We start from the raw sequence: 16,642 nt of genomic DNA, 5'->3' as shown, positions 1-16,642 counted from the left end.
TGGGCGTACAGGTATTTATTTAAAACTAAATGCAGCTACATAGATATTCCACTTTGGTACTACGCTTCGTAAAGAAACTATGCAACACAACTCCCTCCGAAGACATGTTTCCATCGATCATCAATAATGCCGCGGTATCAAGCCAACATGTTTGACATGTGACAATATTGATTTAGTGGTGGCTTAACTAAACGCGTGGAGGAGGCTTAGTACTGGATTCAGTACTAAATATATGCCCATAGACACCTAGAATCACTTTAAATACTATAACAGCATAACCCAATCGTATATGTATCCGTTAAAATGAAGAGATCCGTGGAAGAATCTACATGGTTTAACGAGATGCGAAATTAAACTTGCATTGGCGTAGCACATTGATTTGAGAACCAATGGACATTGGGGCCCCAAATGTTTGGAATGGAAAATCTACACTGAAACGGTTGGCTAATGTGATGATGAATAAGCTTTATTAGTTTGAACGTGCTAATCTGTAAAAGCACTAGTTAGATTTTTAAAAAAATCTTTGCATTTGATAGACAAACTCTTGCGGAAAGTTTAAGTCTATATAATGCCGAGCAATGGGCGGGAGCATAAAAGTTTGTATGGGATTTTACATGAACGAAATGGTACGTGGATAAAAAAGTGGCAACCATTAGTCTATCTATAGAATTTTACAGAACATCGAAAGTCTAATTCTTGATTTAATTGTACTCACTTTATTGCCAAATATCTCCAGATGGCAAGCGAAAGTGTGAGGCATATGGAGGCGGTGTGAAAGATTTGAGTGAAGTGCATGTGGAAGAGAAGATACGCTGCCCATTTGTACGGCATCTCACGCTGACCGGGCAGTATCTGTTGGAAATATAGAAAATCTAACAAAACAAATAATAGGATCTTATCTACAGATAAATGTATCTTTTACATAAAATAAAGCTGAGTTTATTTTGGTTTGTTAAATCTTTTTTGCTTTTAATGTCACATGCTTGAGTAATAAAAATATTATTAAAAATCATTATTGACCATAATAATTCCTACAGCAACAAACAAATATAAAAAAACACTTAAAAAAATTGAAAAGTTTCGCTTTAACATTTACGAAACTTAAACCTTGCGGTCCAGTTATGCAGTGTTTGGTGACATTTCAACTGACAGCATTTTTTAACACTACTATACCGACATCCAAGTTTCGCTATAAAAAGTAATATCTATGTTTAAGTAAATCTATTTATTTATTTATAACGGACAAATATATTCGTCTCGATAAATTAATTTCGCGGTCTCATGGAACTCCATCGGAGGGCTTTGTTTTCAAATATCGCTATTAATGTGTTGTATATTGGTAGGTATATTCATTCATCCGTTAGCCATTGCAAATATCCTGCTCCTAATTACTTGACCAGAGGTCGCACAGCTGCTTGTTTGTCTAAGTTAGCAATTAAGTACCCTCGAACATTTCTATATTTGCCACACTGTGTAAGACAATACAAAAAATATAGCTTAAGTATTTATAAAAGCATTTTAAAAACGCTTTCCGCTCTCGCTTCTTGTCCTAGAACATGTATTTCCATAAATATTGTATTTTACGCGAAACTAGAATACTAGAGTGATTGCAAAAATTTACGAGTAAGTAACATTTGCTCTGAGGAAGTTTGATAGTAATATTATATATCAATATTTCATAGTAACGCAGCGAAGTGAATTCCTAATTAAGGGCCCCACTGTTCTACCCTTTTTTATGTTTACATGCCGTTCTAGCTCTATGGTATTTAAAACGTTCTTGAGAACGTTTTTAAAATTCCTTATAGCCAAGACGCTTAAATGTTATTCGCAAAGCTGTATTCACTATAAAAGCAGCAACGCTGTGGAACGCTTTTCCCTACGAAATACACCGCTCTCTCTATAACCGGTTTTTAAAATTCATGTCAGTGCAGGATTGTTCTATTTGTCGCAAAAATATCAGGGAACACGGTCTCCGCCATGACGAGTAAAAAAATAAAAAGGACCTAAATTTTTCAAATCCATTTCGTGCTTGTTCGTTTCGGGTATAGATTTTGAGCATGATGGCAACTGCGAAGCGTAAAGATTTTTTTCTCCAAATCTCTGTCTCCCATAAAAGAGGTAGGAACGGGAGAAGAATTTATGTAATGTAACAATGGAAACATTACAATTATTAATAATACTAAGCGGTGATAGCGTATTGGTTAGGCCATCAGTCTTACTTTCGGAGGAAAAAAAATTTATACCACTTGCTTCAACGGTGAAGGAAAACTTCGTGAGGAAACCTGCATAGCTGAAAGTTATCCATAATTTTCTTATAGGCGTGTGACGTCTACTAATCTGCACTAGTGGACCGGTATTCGGTTGATTATGAATTTGTACCCATTTATAAATGTGCGTGTTTGTATTCGTGGGTGTGTGGGTGTGTGTGTAACTGTGAGTGTGTGTGTGTGTACAAGTTTGTTTATATAGCCCAAAGTAGTATGTGTATGAGATTATATTAATACTAGATGTGCCCTGCGGCTTCGCCCGCGTAATTTTGGGAGGCAGCATACTGCTACATAGTCTACTACATAGTCTACATATAGTACTGCTACATATATGAGATTTTGAGATTTTTTCACAAACATTTTTTTATTTTACGTAATTTTTTTTTAATGAATACAAAAGTATACTATATTATTTATATTAGCTCATGAAGACCGTTTTAGTAGTTTTCGCGTGAAAGCGTAACAAACAAACTTACATTCACATTTATAATAATATTAGTATGGATGTAGGGATAAGCGTATCACATCGTATATACATCACGGGTTCATCTATAGGTATATAGATAGCTGATTGCCTATAAATTGAACTTAGATTTTTTTAAATTAAAATTTAATTTCTGCCTGCTGAACTTTTTTTTTGTTGTTAACTTTGTTTCTTTACCATTGTACAATTTTCTAATGAAAGCAATAAAGTAGCTTTATTTAAAAAATAAATAGCTTCCTGGTTGAATCGTTGATGCAAAAAATGTGTTCGAGATGAAAGTAGTCATCGTTCCTGTTTACTGCTCACATTATATTGTCTTTAACTCCCCGTTGTATTCTCTTTGTGTTTATCTTGGTAGAACGTGCGTGTTTCTGTAAAAATAGTCGCCCATGATTTATTTTCAGATCGTTTCTAACTTCCAAATTATCGAAATGACGTGGGTGATTGTTGTAAAAATAATTCTAATCTAATACTTCATATCTACAGACGTTATGACCTTATGACCTTCCTACTTGTTTTTTCTCTCGATATGCATTTATTTCATTCATTTATTAGCAGACTATAAAATTCAAGTTAACGCCAGTCAGGGTTCCAAAGTGATACTAACTACCTTCTGTTAATAATACGTAAGGCAAGCAAGAGCTTCTTAAAAATCCTAGATAAAGCACTTAGTTAAAACGTTGATTTTTATAACTATCGGCACGATAACCATTAAATTAATTTAAATGTTTCAATATTTTGATACTTTTTCATTTCCTGCTTTCATACAAGTTTATCACCATGGTGAAGAATGATGTCAATAATTAATAACCAAAGCCCTGAAAGGTCGAAATGCTATATATATGCTCAATTGGGAGCTACAACAATTTATTATTTTGGACTTTAGATACGCTATAGCGTGAGTCAAAGATGCGGAGACTGCAGTGTGATTATTGAAAAATTCTATTTGTCTTTACAGGTTATGAACGATCTGCTTAGCTGGCAGAATGCCGAATCATAGCCGTTACATGCAACTGGCATCAAATTTCTAAGCAGCTTAACATTTATGACAATACTGTACCATTATTAGGTAAGACAGTTTAAGGTTACCGAGTAACCATGAAAAGAGCTTAATTAAATTCAAAATGAGGACAGTAGTAGAAACTAAATAATACTAAATTTGAATTTAAAAATGGCTATTAAGTACTTGACTGTCTCAAAATACCTACTTCTGAATTTTGGGACCGTCAAGTAAAAATTCGTTCTTGCTCGATTTAATTATTTCACGAACGGAATATAATAAGTATAAAATAGGTATATATTGAATATCTGTAATTTAATTCTATGAACTTTACAATTGACCTAAAGTCAAAGTTCTTACATTCACGAAATTTAACACGCTAAATAGTTTGAATTTAGCTCGTTAAATAGTTATACCTTATTCATCCGAAAACACAACCTATGAAATAAATAAAAATCAAATATAAAAATTGTAAGTTGGCAATTAAAATAAACCTTATAATAAGTAGAACTATATGACTATTTTACTATTAATATCAAATATATTGCGACAGTTATCAAATACAACATTTCACCACATGATGTCTATTGTAAATTAGAGAGACAAATGTTAATTAATAGCGGAACCTGGCAAGTTTCATCGCATCCTAATTTGGCAAGTACATTTATTCTATACAACTTTTCTACGAATGCATCGCATTACCTGCCCTCGGTTTCGCTAGACGTTCTTTCTGACATTTTGTTGTTGAAGAGCCCTTTTGGATCGTAGCTTTATGTTAATAATTATAACTTCAACTTACCCATAGCCTACCTCAAGAATTGGAAAATCAAATACAAAAATTATGAGTAGTACCAGAGATAGGCTAGATAAAAAAAAATCAAACTCTTCCGGTTTATTATTAGTATATATTACAGAGAACCTTATATATTTGACATATAAGCATTCCTGCTTAACTTTTACAACGCCCTTAGCTGCGCCAACCATTGCTTAATCACGACTAAAAGCAAATGCGGGTTTTTAATTGAGTTAATTTTCATGCTCTAACAATATACTCAAGATCGCATCGCTGTGTAGGTACTATGTATCTCTATATAGAGGAAGCATAACATGTCAAAGATACTTACAAGGTATTTGTATACGGCAAATGGCACGTATTCCATCATTACAAATACATCTGCGACTGCCAGCCATTTGAGCAAGCGGTTGATAGGCGCCGCTGCGAGGTCCCGTCTCGTTAGCACTGCAACGTTCAGCGAATTTGCCAAACTACCAAATAAACATACCTGCATGAAGAAATGGTTAGTTTTAAATGGTTTCCCATTCATATATTGTAGAATGAAATTAGGCGACGGAGTATTACCCTGTAACACACCGTGTTATATGATTCTTGCGGATTGCGGATATAAAAATACAAGTGATAAGAAAATAGGGCTTTAAACCTCATAAATATCATAGGTCATTTAATGTACTTTAATTAATTAATACCAAATTATTTACTAGGCAGACTAGATGGAACCAGCTTTAGAAGGTAGGCGGTACGTAGGTTATCTAAATGGTAACAAATCATAATTATTTATGTTCTAATTTAAGGTTTTTTAACCTTTGCTTTGCGTTTTACCTTACTATATTTTTAACCGACTTTAAAAAGAAGGGGGTTTTCAATTCGATTGGTATTTTATGGTCTAATTTATTATTGGCTTATATACGAAATTAAAAAATACTTCTTTTAACGTCTTAGCTATGTATATACACATTTATCCTCAGAACTTATCAAATGAAACTGCCTTCACATATTCTAATAAAGGTTAACGGGAAAATATTTCTTCAGAAACTCGAGTGATATTCTTATTAAGGTGTTACTGTGGATCCTAATTTATTAAGATGTCAGATTTCCACTATTTATTCGTTTCTCACCTACTAAACCTAGCTCCTGTTATTTCTTAACGCGGTAGACTTAAAATATTACTACGCACGGACTGGGTGATTAAACAAATAAATTGGACCGACTCATTGGTGCTAAATGTCCAAAAGTAAACGTAAAAGAGCACCAAATAGCCCTGCTGAATGACGTTCCGTCGCGATTAAAGCCAAAACAACCAGCAATTTCTGACCTGCCGTTAGACACTTTCGTCTGGCCAGTTATTCTAACAATTATTGTCGTAGTTCCTTCATAATTCGTAGTTCAGAGCATTTTATGTTGATTTATTTGCGGGTTGAAGTAAAATATTTGTTTGTACGATCTCCATATATAAACGGATGACTATGGCTGGATCGAATTGCACAAGGCACTAACTAAACAAGGCAACGCGATAAATAATGACTGGTCTTTTAACATTATAAACATAGAACTTTAATACAATCTTTCAACGCCTTAGACACATTTAAGTGAAACCATTTCGTCACAGCTACAGCTAAAAAGAAAAATATTAACGCGTCTAAGTGTCAATTAGACTACACGATAGCACTAACAAAGTAAAGATTCTAAATTACTGAAATATAATTACTGTTAGTGTAGTGCACACAGAATACCATTTCTGTAGCACTGGTTAGGTCAAAAGAGCACCAAAGTAGTGGTTAGGGTCCTATTTAATGCCTTATTTGTCTTGAAGTCTAATCGGCACTTAACTGACATTGAATTTCCTGAATAAAAACTTTCTGAATAAAGTGAACCTATATATTTTTCACTCCCTGTCTATTAATCTTTATTATTATCTAATAATCTTTATTCTGTCTGTGATATTTCCAGTGAAGTTTATTATGGACCCGAATTTTCGAAATCGCATATTGTTCATCATCAATATCTAGTAACTTTGTATCAGACAACAGTCCACTGCTTGGCTAAAAGCCTCCTCCAACGAGAAGCTTTGCCCATATCGAGTTTGCAGTGGCGTGCACTTCATACATGCACAAAAGCGCTGCCTACCCTAACATTTTCATACAACTGGTAACGGAGGAGGTTTTTGCCATTTTACTTCGAATAATATATTTATTATAATTATATTATTCGAAGTTGATGGTAATGGTAGCACCGGGAATGATGCTACCCTTTCGTAGTTTCATAGTAATAATTGACGGACCAAGCAGATGACCTACCAGATGGCAATTGGAAAACCACCACATATAAACCTGCGCAGGGCGTGCAAGAAACACGTCCTACAAAGTTCCGCTCTGCGTAAGTTTAAGCCACAAGTGGCTGTAATCACACCGGCAACCATGCCTCTATGACCAAAGCACAACAATGCTGCTTTGCGGCTGAAATAGGCATGGTGGCTTCCCCGGACGAGCTATGTCACAAAAACTTCTACTATAACTCGAACACGCTCCATGGCATAAAGTTACATTCCTTTTTCCGTTATATTAAGTTCCATTTATAAAAGTGACAAATGTACAAAAGTGAGCGATTTGATTGGACCCGCCACGTCACGCCGCCTAGTGATTCGATTTTCCGACATAGTAGACAAGACTCGGTTGAACAGAACTTTATAATTATTGTAATGACAATATTATTTGCAGGATTCATGTTAAAATTTATCTTTTCTTATTTCGTATAGCGTTCATTCCAACATAAGGTATATTTATTCACAATATTTGTTAAATATAGAAATCGCGTGGGATAAACCCATGGATTTTTTCGGAGTAAAAAGTAGTCAGTATGTGTTAATCCAGGATTTAATCGTTCAGATGTTTTCGCGTGAAAGTACAGCAAATATCCATAAATACACAAAAACTGTCACGTTCACAAAATTATAAGGATTAGTGGATATTGAACCTAATACCTATATTTCCGCCCGTAGACCATACTGTCTCAGAGATTCATCAGTGACGGAATTATGTTGTTTGATCTTCCTACACGTGCCCTGAAAATGGAAATCCGTGGGTGGTTTACAGGGGAAACCTGGTGTTGAGCTAATACATGTAGTTAGTAGAATATTCAAAATAACGGAAACTTCATAATCAGTCATAAAAAAATGGAATTCAGGAATTTGAAAGCAGCTGATCTAATTAAGTACCTGATGCATATAAACACCGCCATTGATTGTAGTGATGCGCGCCGCTTTTACTTGATATAGGATGCTTCTTAATACAAAACTATAAATTTATTTATCTCAGTATTTTTTTTTCCTCCTTTTTTCACCAATCCATAGAAGATTAACTGGGTAAAACACTGTAATTGTTGTAAAACAAAAATAAGTCTTTTTTGTTTTACAACAATTTCTGCTTATCAAGTGATTATTCCCATGTTCCCAATCGTAGAAGTCCGTCAAGCGCAATTGAGCCGCGTGGCGAGTCTATGCTCTCTCGTCTAGGTCTCTTGATGAGAGGCCCAGCAGTGTGACGTTTACAGGCCAATTATAAAAGTGAACATTCAGTTGTAACGAAACAGCTCCAAATTCGAACAGATACAAGATTCGCTTGCTCGCAAAAGTTGTTTTCGAATATAGAAATACTTGAACATCAGAGTAAAATGTATCTTGCGCGGATTGAATTAAAGCTCAAAATTGCCTACAATAGTTCAGGCTTTTGACGGAACGTTTGTGAAACAAAAATCAGAAGCACTTGAAACAGATTTACGTCTCTAAAACAAGTGCCAGTAGGTACATTTTACTTTGACGAGTATGATATGCGAAAATGACTTTTCGATTGAGTTCACCGAGCTAAGCGCTCTCGTTCTGTACCCATCCTTACATCACCCGCATTTAAAACCGGCCGCCATAGGGCAAACAATGTTGTGGCTTTATTTTCACGAGTCAGTAGCAGCGCATAACAAAGGCGTGAAATATTATTTGGGTAAATGTAGAAGTTCATGGGGTTATTTCACTTTATCTACCATAGATAATACGCTAATTCTACTCGTATCATAAATAAGCAAAACGAGTTTATTTTGGTTATTTCGACATACTTCATAAATACAAACCCGAAGTTTAAAAATAAAATCAAATTATAAAACTGTATTTCTTCAAATTAGATTTTAAAAACTCTCATTTTATCTTTAAATTAAATTATGAAAATCAGAACTAATTTATATTGACAAAAGCACAACCCCAAAATTTAAAAATAGAATCATTATATTACACTTGTTCTCTAACAATGTTAAAGTACATTTTTTCTCACTAGGACGGATATAAAAGTTAATTTTTATTCAACGCATTTAGGTATGAGCCCGAGCTATTAATATTGAATAGCAAAAAGCTTTTATTCCAATTCTTTTTTATGGATCTGTGGGCAACTACTTATCAGTGGCAGTTAATAAAAAAGTATAATTTTGTTTTCATAGTTCCTTTTCTTTTAATTTAAGAAAATGTTCATTTACGCAGCTTTGGGTTATTTTTATTTGAACAAAAATGTCTACTACATTGATCTTATTTTTAAAAACAAACCGGCTGGTATCAAAAAATAATTACTGTTCCATTAAAATATTCATAATTAACCAATGAAATTGTATTTTTTTCTTAATAAAATGATTTAACTTATAAATTAATTTGTTTCCTAGTCGTAGATAAAATCTTGTAACGGTACGTATTTAGGTCATTACAGTCATCATTGCATACAAAATAATGTACCTGAAGTACATTGTTTACTAAACAATTTACATCAGCCATCAAATACAAGTCAGGTCTTGTTCCTACAATACTTGATGTAACAATCAGGCGCTTAGGTATTGTACAAGGATTGTTTAGAACTTAGCGGAATTCATTTCGAAGTTTTCAAGTATTTTATGACTCCGTGTTACGAACGAAGTATATTACATTTTCCATCTTATTGTTACGATTTATTGTTGACACTAGATACTTATTACTTTCTTGGACAGATTCTCGGAAAATTTTGCCTCAAGTTGAAAAGGTACTTACTTTAGTTGATACTCAAAAATGGCCTATTTTAGAGAATTAATGAAATAAACTTTCATGTAACACATTCCTTGAACTGGTTGTTAGCTTAGTGGTTAGCATCAACTGTGGATCATGAGGTCTATGGTTCGGTTTTGGGGTCAGGCCAACAATCGTGAGGTATTCGGTGAGGTTGAGGGTTTTTCTATTAAAATTCTTAGTACCACCTTGGAATTACGAAATTGATAACGCCTACTTAGGTATGAGAATTCCCAACAATATTGAAGTCCTGGAACTCGAGACAACTAAACTCACAAAGTCCCAGGACTTCGAGACGCGAGACGTCCCGAGATCCTAGTGCCCAACGCCGTGACTCGGATAAAATGGTCACACGCATGCATGGGCATAAGCCCTGGTGGGTTCTATGCTCTAAAACCTTTTTGTAAATAGAGAGTGATGAGAGAGGTGGTATGTGACCAATAATGCAGTGTGAGTACAGTTAGTTCTTTATAAGGGTTGGTGCGCTTTAATGAATAGTTTCAAAAGTTAATAATAAACAAGAAGAACGGCTTAACGTGTTGGTTGGCACCGTTAATTTCCTGATTCCGGGATGGTACTGAGAGTTCTTTAACAGGAAAACCTTCCTTATATTTTGAACCCAGGGTTCGAACCCAGATTCTTGTGTTCCGTAGTTAAACATGCTAACAACAACACCAACGTGACAGTAAGGAGAAACACAGAGAAACTAAATGATTTTTCATTTTCTTATTTCGCTGGACTGCCATCTTTAAATCTAAATCTCGAACTAAATCTAGATCTCTAAAATTGTTTAGGAGTTCGGTAGTTATATTCAATATTCATTATGTAGTTTATAAGCGCTCTTGAAACGTCAAGTCATTCTGTTTGGAGTAACTTTACCACGTGTTCGGAAGGCAGATTCAACCGAGCCGACAAGCCGTCTCGGTTTTATTGTTCCTTACAATTCCCCAATTATGCTAAGTTTAAAAGCGATTGTTTTTCTCTTACCGTCAATTATTACTAATGAAAAATAAAAGTAAAAAAACCCATGCCCTTACTACTCACAATTAGGCTAACATATCCATGTATACTGTTGTACGCAAGCACCAGGTCCCTGATGCCGCCATCGCAGTAATTGCACGTCGCCTCCGTGGGTTTAGTCAAGTTCAGTTTAGATCGCCATCCGTCAACCAACTTGACTAAAGTACCAAAGTCTATAGAGTCATGGTTACTCTTCGTAGACTTATCTTTTAAAGCCACCAAGAACTTTGACACGTCGACAGTTTTATTCTCGTTTGAATTATCTGTGGCTAATAGCATTTCCTCGAACAAGTTCGACAGAGTCTGAGTTATGTTCGAGGTGCCGTGCTCTTCGTACTCCATTTTCTTTCATCTGATATGTTTTCTAGCAAACCGTTGAACTTGAGTGGTTTTTCACGCGCGATGCGACTTCGCTCGAACTTTTCGGACGCCTGTAACAAGTTAGAAAATATTTGTTAGCAATAAACAGCGTGAGCTGCGATATCCTAGTGGCGTCTTAACACGCACCTCTAACTATTAGTAATGTGCGTTTTGAAAAACGGTGAATGAAAACAGCATGATGGGTGTGTGGAGTCCACCAATCCGCACTGGGCTAGCGTGGTGGATAACGGCCTCCTCATTGTGGGAGACACGCCCCCCCCCCTCCCCCCCCGTGCCCTGTTGTGGGCAGGTAATAGGTTAATATGATGATTTCGATCGCCGGCACGCGCCTCTAACTTTGCGGAGTTGTTTGCGTTTTCAAGAAATTGTAGTATATTAAGAAATTGTATATGTAAATATATCTATAAATAACTACGACAATATCGCGCCACATAGCCCCAAAGTAAGCATTTTTGTTATGGGTACTAAGATACATAAATACTGATAATATACAGATAAACAGCCAGGCACTGAAAAACATTCATATTTATTACACAAACGTGCGTAGAGGGTACATTGACCAGGATCTGTTTGGTGTGGAGTATACTGATTGAAGTAATTATAAATTACACCATACAGATTCTCTTGCTGTTCGCGGAGTATAGCAAATTAAGCTTAATTTTCATAACATATTATGGATTTCCGCAAAGTATCACCTGCTTCTATCCAATAGGATACCCGTGTTCTGTAGTGAACCGTTAATGGGTAGTCCTGTATTATTTTGTACTAACTGCTTCGTTAGTCTAGTGAGTAGCATTCTTGCTATATATTAAATAATACGGATCTCTACGACGGTTGACGGCGACTGGCGCAGTGGGCAGCGACCCTGCTTTCTGAGTCCAAGGCCGTGGGTTCGATTCCCACAACTGGAAAATATTTATGTGATGAACATAAATGTTTTTCAGTGTGTGGGTGTTTATCTGTATATTATAAGTATTTATGTAAATGACTTATAGAACAATTCATCAGTCCTCTTAGTACCCAAAACACAAGCTACGCTTACTTTGGGGCTAGATGGCGATGTGTGTATTGTCGTAGTATATTTATTTATTTATTTCTATATCGAATAAAGGTTAAAATTTTTGGGTCGGGTACTAATTTTGTTGTAGGTTTTCTATAAATTCTCAGTGCCAGTGCAGAGTTAGACAACTGGTGTTGTCTATCCCCGTGCCAAGTAGAGCATGCTGCGCCCAGGTGTTGGCCCCGATTATTATCAATAACATTTGGTAGCAGCCTACACAATCCACCCGCTGTATTGGCGCAGCTTGGTGGGCTATGATTTATAACACTCTTTTCTCTGAGTTATTTTCTCTATGTTCATCAGTGGCAGAAATTATGATGATGATGTTGTTCCTATATGAAATAGACTCTCATTAGTTTATGAAATTCCGAATATAATAGCTATGAAATTTTTGAATTATTTCTTTTGCTCAGCTGTCCGTCTACTCAAAATAAAACTCCCCTCGGTACCTACAGATTAAATCTGAATCTTTTATTTCGTACGAGCAAATCAAATTCGTAGCAACTAGCAACGAAATACAGGTTTTGCGGCAGATATTATTTATGTACCTATCGATTTTATATACCACTTTGTGAACTCAAACTCATCCTTGAGTGCACATTTAGAATTCTGCTAGCTGACGCAAAAAGTTAAAAGTTTTAATATAATCGGAGAAGTTATTGGAAATTGCAGAGGAATCTTATCGAAAGTGGAAGGTGTAAAGAAAAGGAAAACTAAACTTGGCTATATTGATACAAAAGAGGTATTTAAAGTGTCGCCTTATCGCTAAATTCCTAAAGATCTCTTTAAGATATATCGAAGGTTGCAAAATAAAGATTCATCTAGGTCAATAGATGTTGAGATTTTATCTTATACTTATAATTTTTGGATTTTATTATTTTTGGATTACTGATGTGGATTAAAAAAAATAATACTCTTTTTATACTTAGGGTTGTAACTTGCTACTCCAAAACCAGGGAGAAACATTCCCAAATAGCCTTTAATATAAGGCCTCTGCGTCAGGGATCGTCATTGTGCGTTACTTTTACGGATGCATATTTTATGTAATTAAAAAAAACACTTATCTGATTTTGTTAGAGCATACAATTAAGTATAAGTTTTCCACTAACTCCTGCGATAAGTAGGTCATCATAATCATAATGTCAACCACTGGACGTCCATTGCGGGACATATATCTTTTATAGGGCGCTCCAAATACCACGGAGGAAGCCGCTTGAATCCATTGGCTGCCTCCGACTCGCTCAATGTTATCTTTCCACCTCGTCGGGAGTCAACCAACGCTGCGTAACTGGTGCGAGGTTGCCCCTCCAGCACTTTAGCACCCCCAACGTCTATCGGTTCATCGGGCTTTGTATCCCGCCAATCGACATTTCAGCTTGGCGGATCTCCTCATTCCTGATTTTATTACTCTCTCCAATAAGTCGATAAGTATCACATAGTAAAATTAAGCTCTCCGTTTTTTTGGTAATGAATGGTATAGGAATTTGGTATTCAAGTCTCTATAGCAAATTCCTTAACATTTTCTTTAAATGTTTCGTATTTACATATTACAAAATAATACACTTTGAACTGGCCACGTTTCATGAAAGAGGGGATTGAGCATCTCACCGCGTTGCTTCAATGCGAGTTGGCGGGTTTTAATAACGATTACCAAGTGATAGTTACCTGGTAAAAGCCGTCGGGGCTTTATGTGCTTCCCAAGCTGCCGAGGTTGATACTTCCAATTTAATAACGCCGGGTAACTAAAGTTTTTTAATAGAAAATATACAAAATCTCATATGTTTTTTATTCGACCTCGGGATCCATAGTTGAATATGCTTACCGCTATACCAACGAGACAGTTCTGTCTCTAGACACTAAAATTTATTTATTTATAAGACACACCAACAATAAATTGAAACAACATTCATAAAAAAAATTGTATGTGTTAGATTTACAAATTACTTAGGTATTCGTCTCCCCAGGATGCATTAATTACACAAAATAAAAAAAACAACTACTATGCTTGCCAGACAGAGACAAAAATAATATTCCCCGGTTATATCCTGTGACGAGGGATAAAATTATCATGTCCACCAGACAAAGTACTGCAACAGGGAATAGGAGAAGTTTACCTCCGTTAATATTATTTCGGTATTATTTCTACTGATGAACTTTTTTTCTAACATTTATTTTATTTTCTTGGTGAGCTGAAGCGGTGGGGTGTGAAAGTTCCGAATTTCGAAAGCCCTAATTGTTCCGTACTAACTTATTGAGTAAGCGCAGCGTACGAGCCAATGGCGCTTGTTTGGCTAGTTTGTCCTACAACTTGACAATGCAAATAAAGTGCGTTGACGCGCGACGGCATAGCCATTGGGCATAACAAACGTACAGATTCCAATGGGATCGAATTAAATAATCTTCCTTGATGCAATAATTCTTGATGAATAATACCCGTATTTATGTTGGATACATACTTTACTTTTCGGAAATCCATAAAATATTATGAAAATTAAGCTTAATTTGCTATATGCCGCGAACAGCAGGAGAATCTGTATGGTGCAATTTATAGATATTGACTTTACAATGAATAATTGTTAAGTCACTTACACCTCAATTATTCATTGTAAAGTCAACATCTCCTGAGGATGCTCCGTTTTCGGAGCGAACGTGCGTAGAACGGTAGAGAGTACATTGCCGAGGATCTGTTTGGTGTTGAGTATACGGATTGAATAAATTATAAATTACACCATACAGATTATCCTGCTGTTCGCGGAGTATAGCAAATTAAGCTTAATTTTCATAACCCGTATTTATTTGACTTATAATCCTCCAGGTTCTCCACAACATCCTTTTGTTTTCCTTATAGCCCTTGCCGTGGTCAGTAAGGCACAATGTATCCGAAGATAGTAGCAGACTAACCTGTAAGAGGTATGACAGCTATAATAAACCCATACTACTTTGGTTTCTACACGGCATCATACTGGACTCCAAATCTTTGTCGGTATGTTGGTCCGGCCTAAGCCTCAAGAGAAAATTTTGAATTTACAAGTATCGTAATCACAACGTTCACATCTGCGCTAGGAAGGTCGTCAAAAACGAACTAAGAAAGTAACTCTAGAGACGTATATTTATTGCACTTGTAACGCTTCCCGGATTTAGCGAACTATATTTATTAAAGATTTTTCGTTAAACTTCGTACCTAGATGTATCAAAAACTATGCGACTTATAAAATAGAAACCTATTTTATAACGTACACAAAACTGCACTTGTTGGAAAAGGAAGCATACGAAATATAATTTTGTGTTATAAACTTCCATCTTCTTTACCCGATAACACTTTGGAAAAGAGAAAAATTGCTTTTTTAAGTAAATTCCGGCTCAGCAGAGATGACACGGGGCTTTCGCGGAGAAGATCTTTTAGATATTTTTGGTACAAAACGTAGTAGCTAAATCTTTATTGAGAACTAGTTTAACTAAATTTTTAGTACATTATTATCTCACTGCTGGGCAACAGGCGTTCCTATCTTAAGAGCGAAGGTCGTAGAACGTAACCCAAAACACTGCTACAATGCGGATTGGTGGGTACGAACAAGGTTTACCTTATAAAAGCGACAATTTTGACGTGACAACGTCTTATAATTCGATGGAGCCGGCTGCTCGCACAAAAAAACATGACGTATGCGGCGTTACCTCGCTCTGAGGCGTTCCATTCAAGGCTTGAAGTGCAAGCGAGAGCGCGGAACGAGCGACAAAGAGGCACAGTGAAAAGTGAATGTGGGGTCAATTGTTTATAGCAACGATAATATCTATCAAACAAATAAAATTAAAATTTTCTTTTGAAAAATGCAACCATTCCATCAGTATTTTCTTACGATGTTGTCACGTTCAACTATCGTCAGTAAGCCGACTTTACAGACAACCAATTTTTTTATCAACCTTGCCGGCGTAGTGATGAGTAGTTGTGGTCTTGTAAGTGGGAAGTCCCGTTTTCCATTCGTGGCAGGGACAAGTAGGAAATTTTTATTTATGATTTCTAAGTTCTGTCTTGCCTGGTCTGTCTGGTGGCAGGCTTCACCGTGGCTACCACCCTTTCGTTAAAGACTTGCCACCTAGTGAATAAGCCGGGTTGATGCCGCGTAAAAACAGATTTTATATATGATTTTATACTCGTATAACTACCATAATATAACTCGATACCATTTTAGACTGCCCATCACTTATCACCAGGTGAGATTAGGATAACTTTAGTTTGATAAAAAAATAAAAAGTATGATCGAGTTCGACTTAACGTACTCTCTAAGGCACGGAGATGAACACCGTTTGAGCATTAACAGAAACACCCTATACGACCGAAATTTTGGGCCAACCCAGGAATCGTACAACCCAGGAATCAGGCTAACCACTCAGCGACCGAGACAGTTGTTCAGTTTAGGAAATGATATTTCGAAATCGGGTTAGGTAAGTCGATGAGTAAAGTGCAACTAAAGCTACGATGTTTTCGGCAAAGCATTTATGTATCCGATTTGCTCGTAGCGTTGTGCTACGAAGCTTACTTCACAATCTCTTAATCTTTATTGTAAATCT

The 16,642-nt window shown here is 36.0% G+C and overlaps 1 protein-coding gene across 2 annotated transcripts in view; it reads right to left on the bottom strand.

Moving 5' to 3' along the window:
- The window catches only part of LOC120633494 (G-protein coupled receptor dmsr-1-like), a 45,213-nt gene that overhangs the window by 11,561 nt on the left and 17,010 nt on the right, over positions 1-16,642 (bottom strand). For both annotated transcript variants that reach the window (XM_039903705.1, XM_039903706.1), the window contains 3 exons: positions 10,660-11,066; positions 4,876-5,034; positions 716-852 (listed from right to left, as the gene is read on the bottom strand). In XM_039903705.1, the coding sequence (XP_039759639.1) occupies positions 716-852; positions 4,876-5,034; positions 10,660-10,977 (614 nt within the window). In that variant the 5' untranslated portion in view covers positions 10,978-11,066. The remainder of the gene's footprint in view (positions 1-715; positions 853-4,875; positions 5,035-10,659; positions 11,067-16,642) is intronic.

Source organism: Pararge aegeria, chromosome 21 (assembly GCF_905163445.1).
Source record: "Pararge aegeria chromosome 21, ilParAegt1.1, whole genome shotgun sequence".
Classification (NCBI taxonomy): domain Eukaryota; kingdom Metazoa; phylum Arthropoda; class Insecta; order Lepidoptera; family Nymphalidae; genus Pararge; species Pararge aegeria.
The sequence above is the reverse complement of the archived record's forward strand: the minus strand, read 5'-3'. Positions and strand labels throughout refer to the sequence as shown.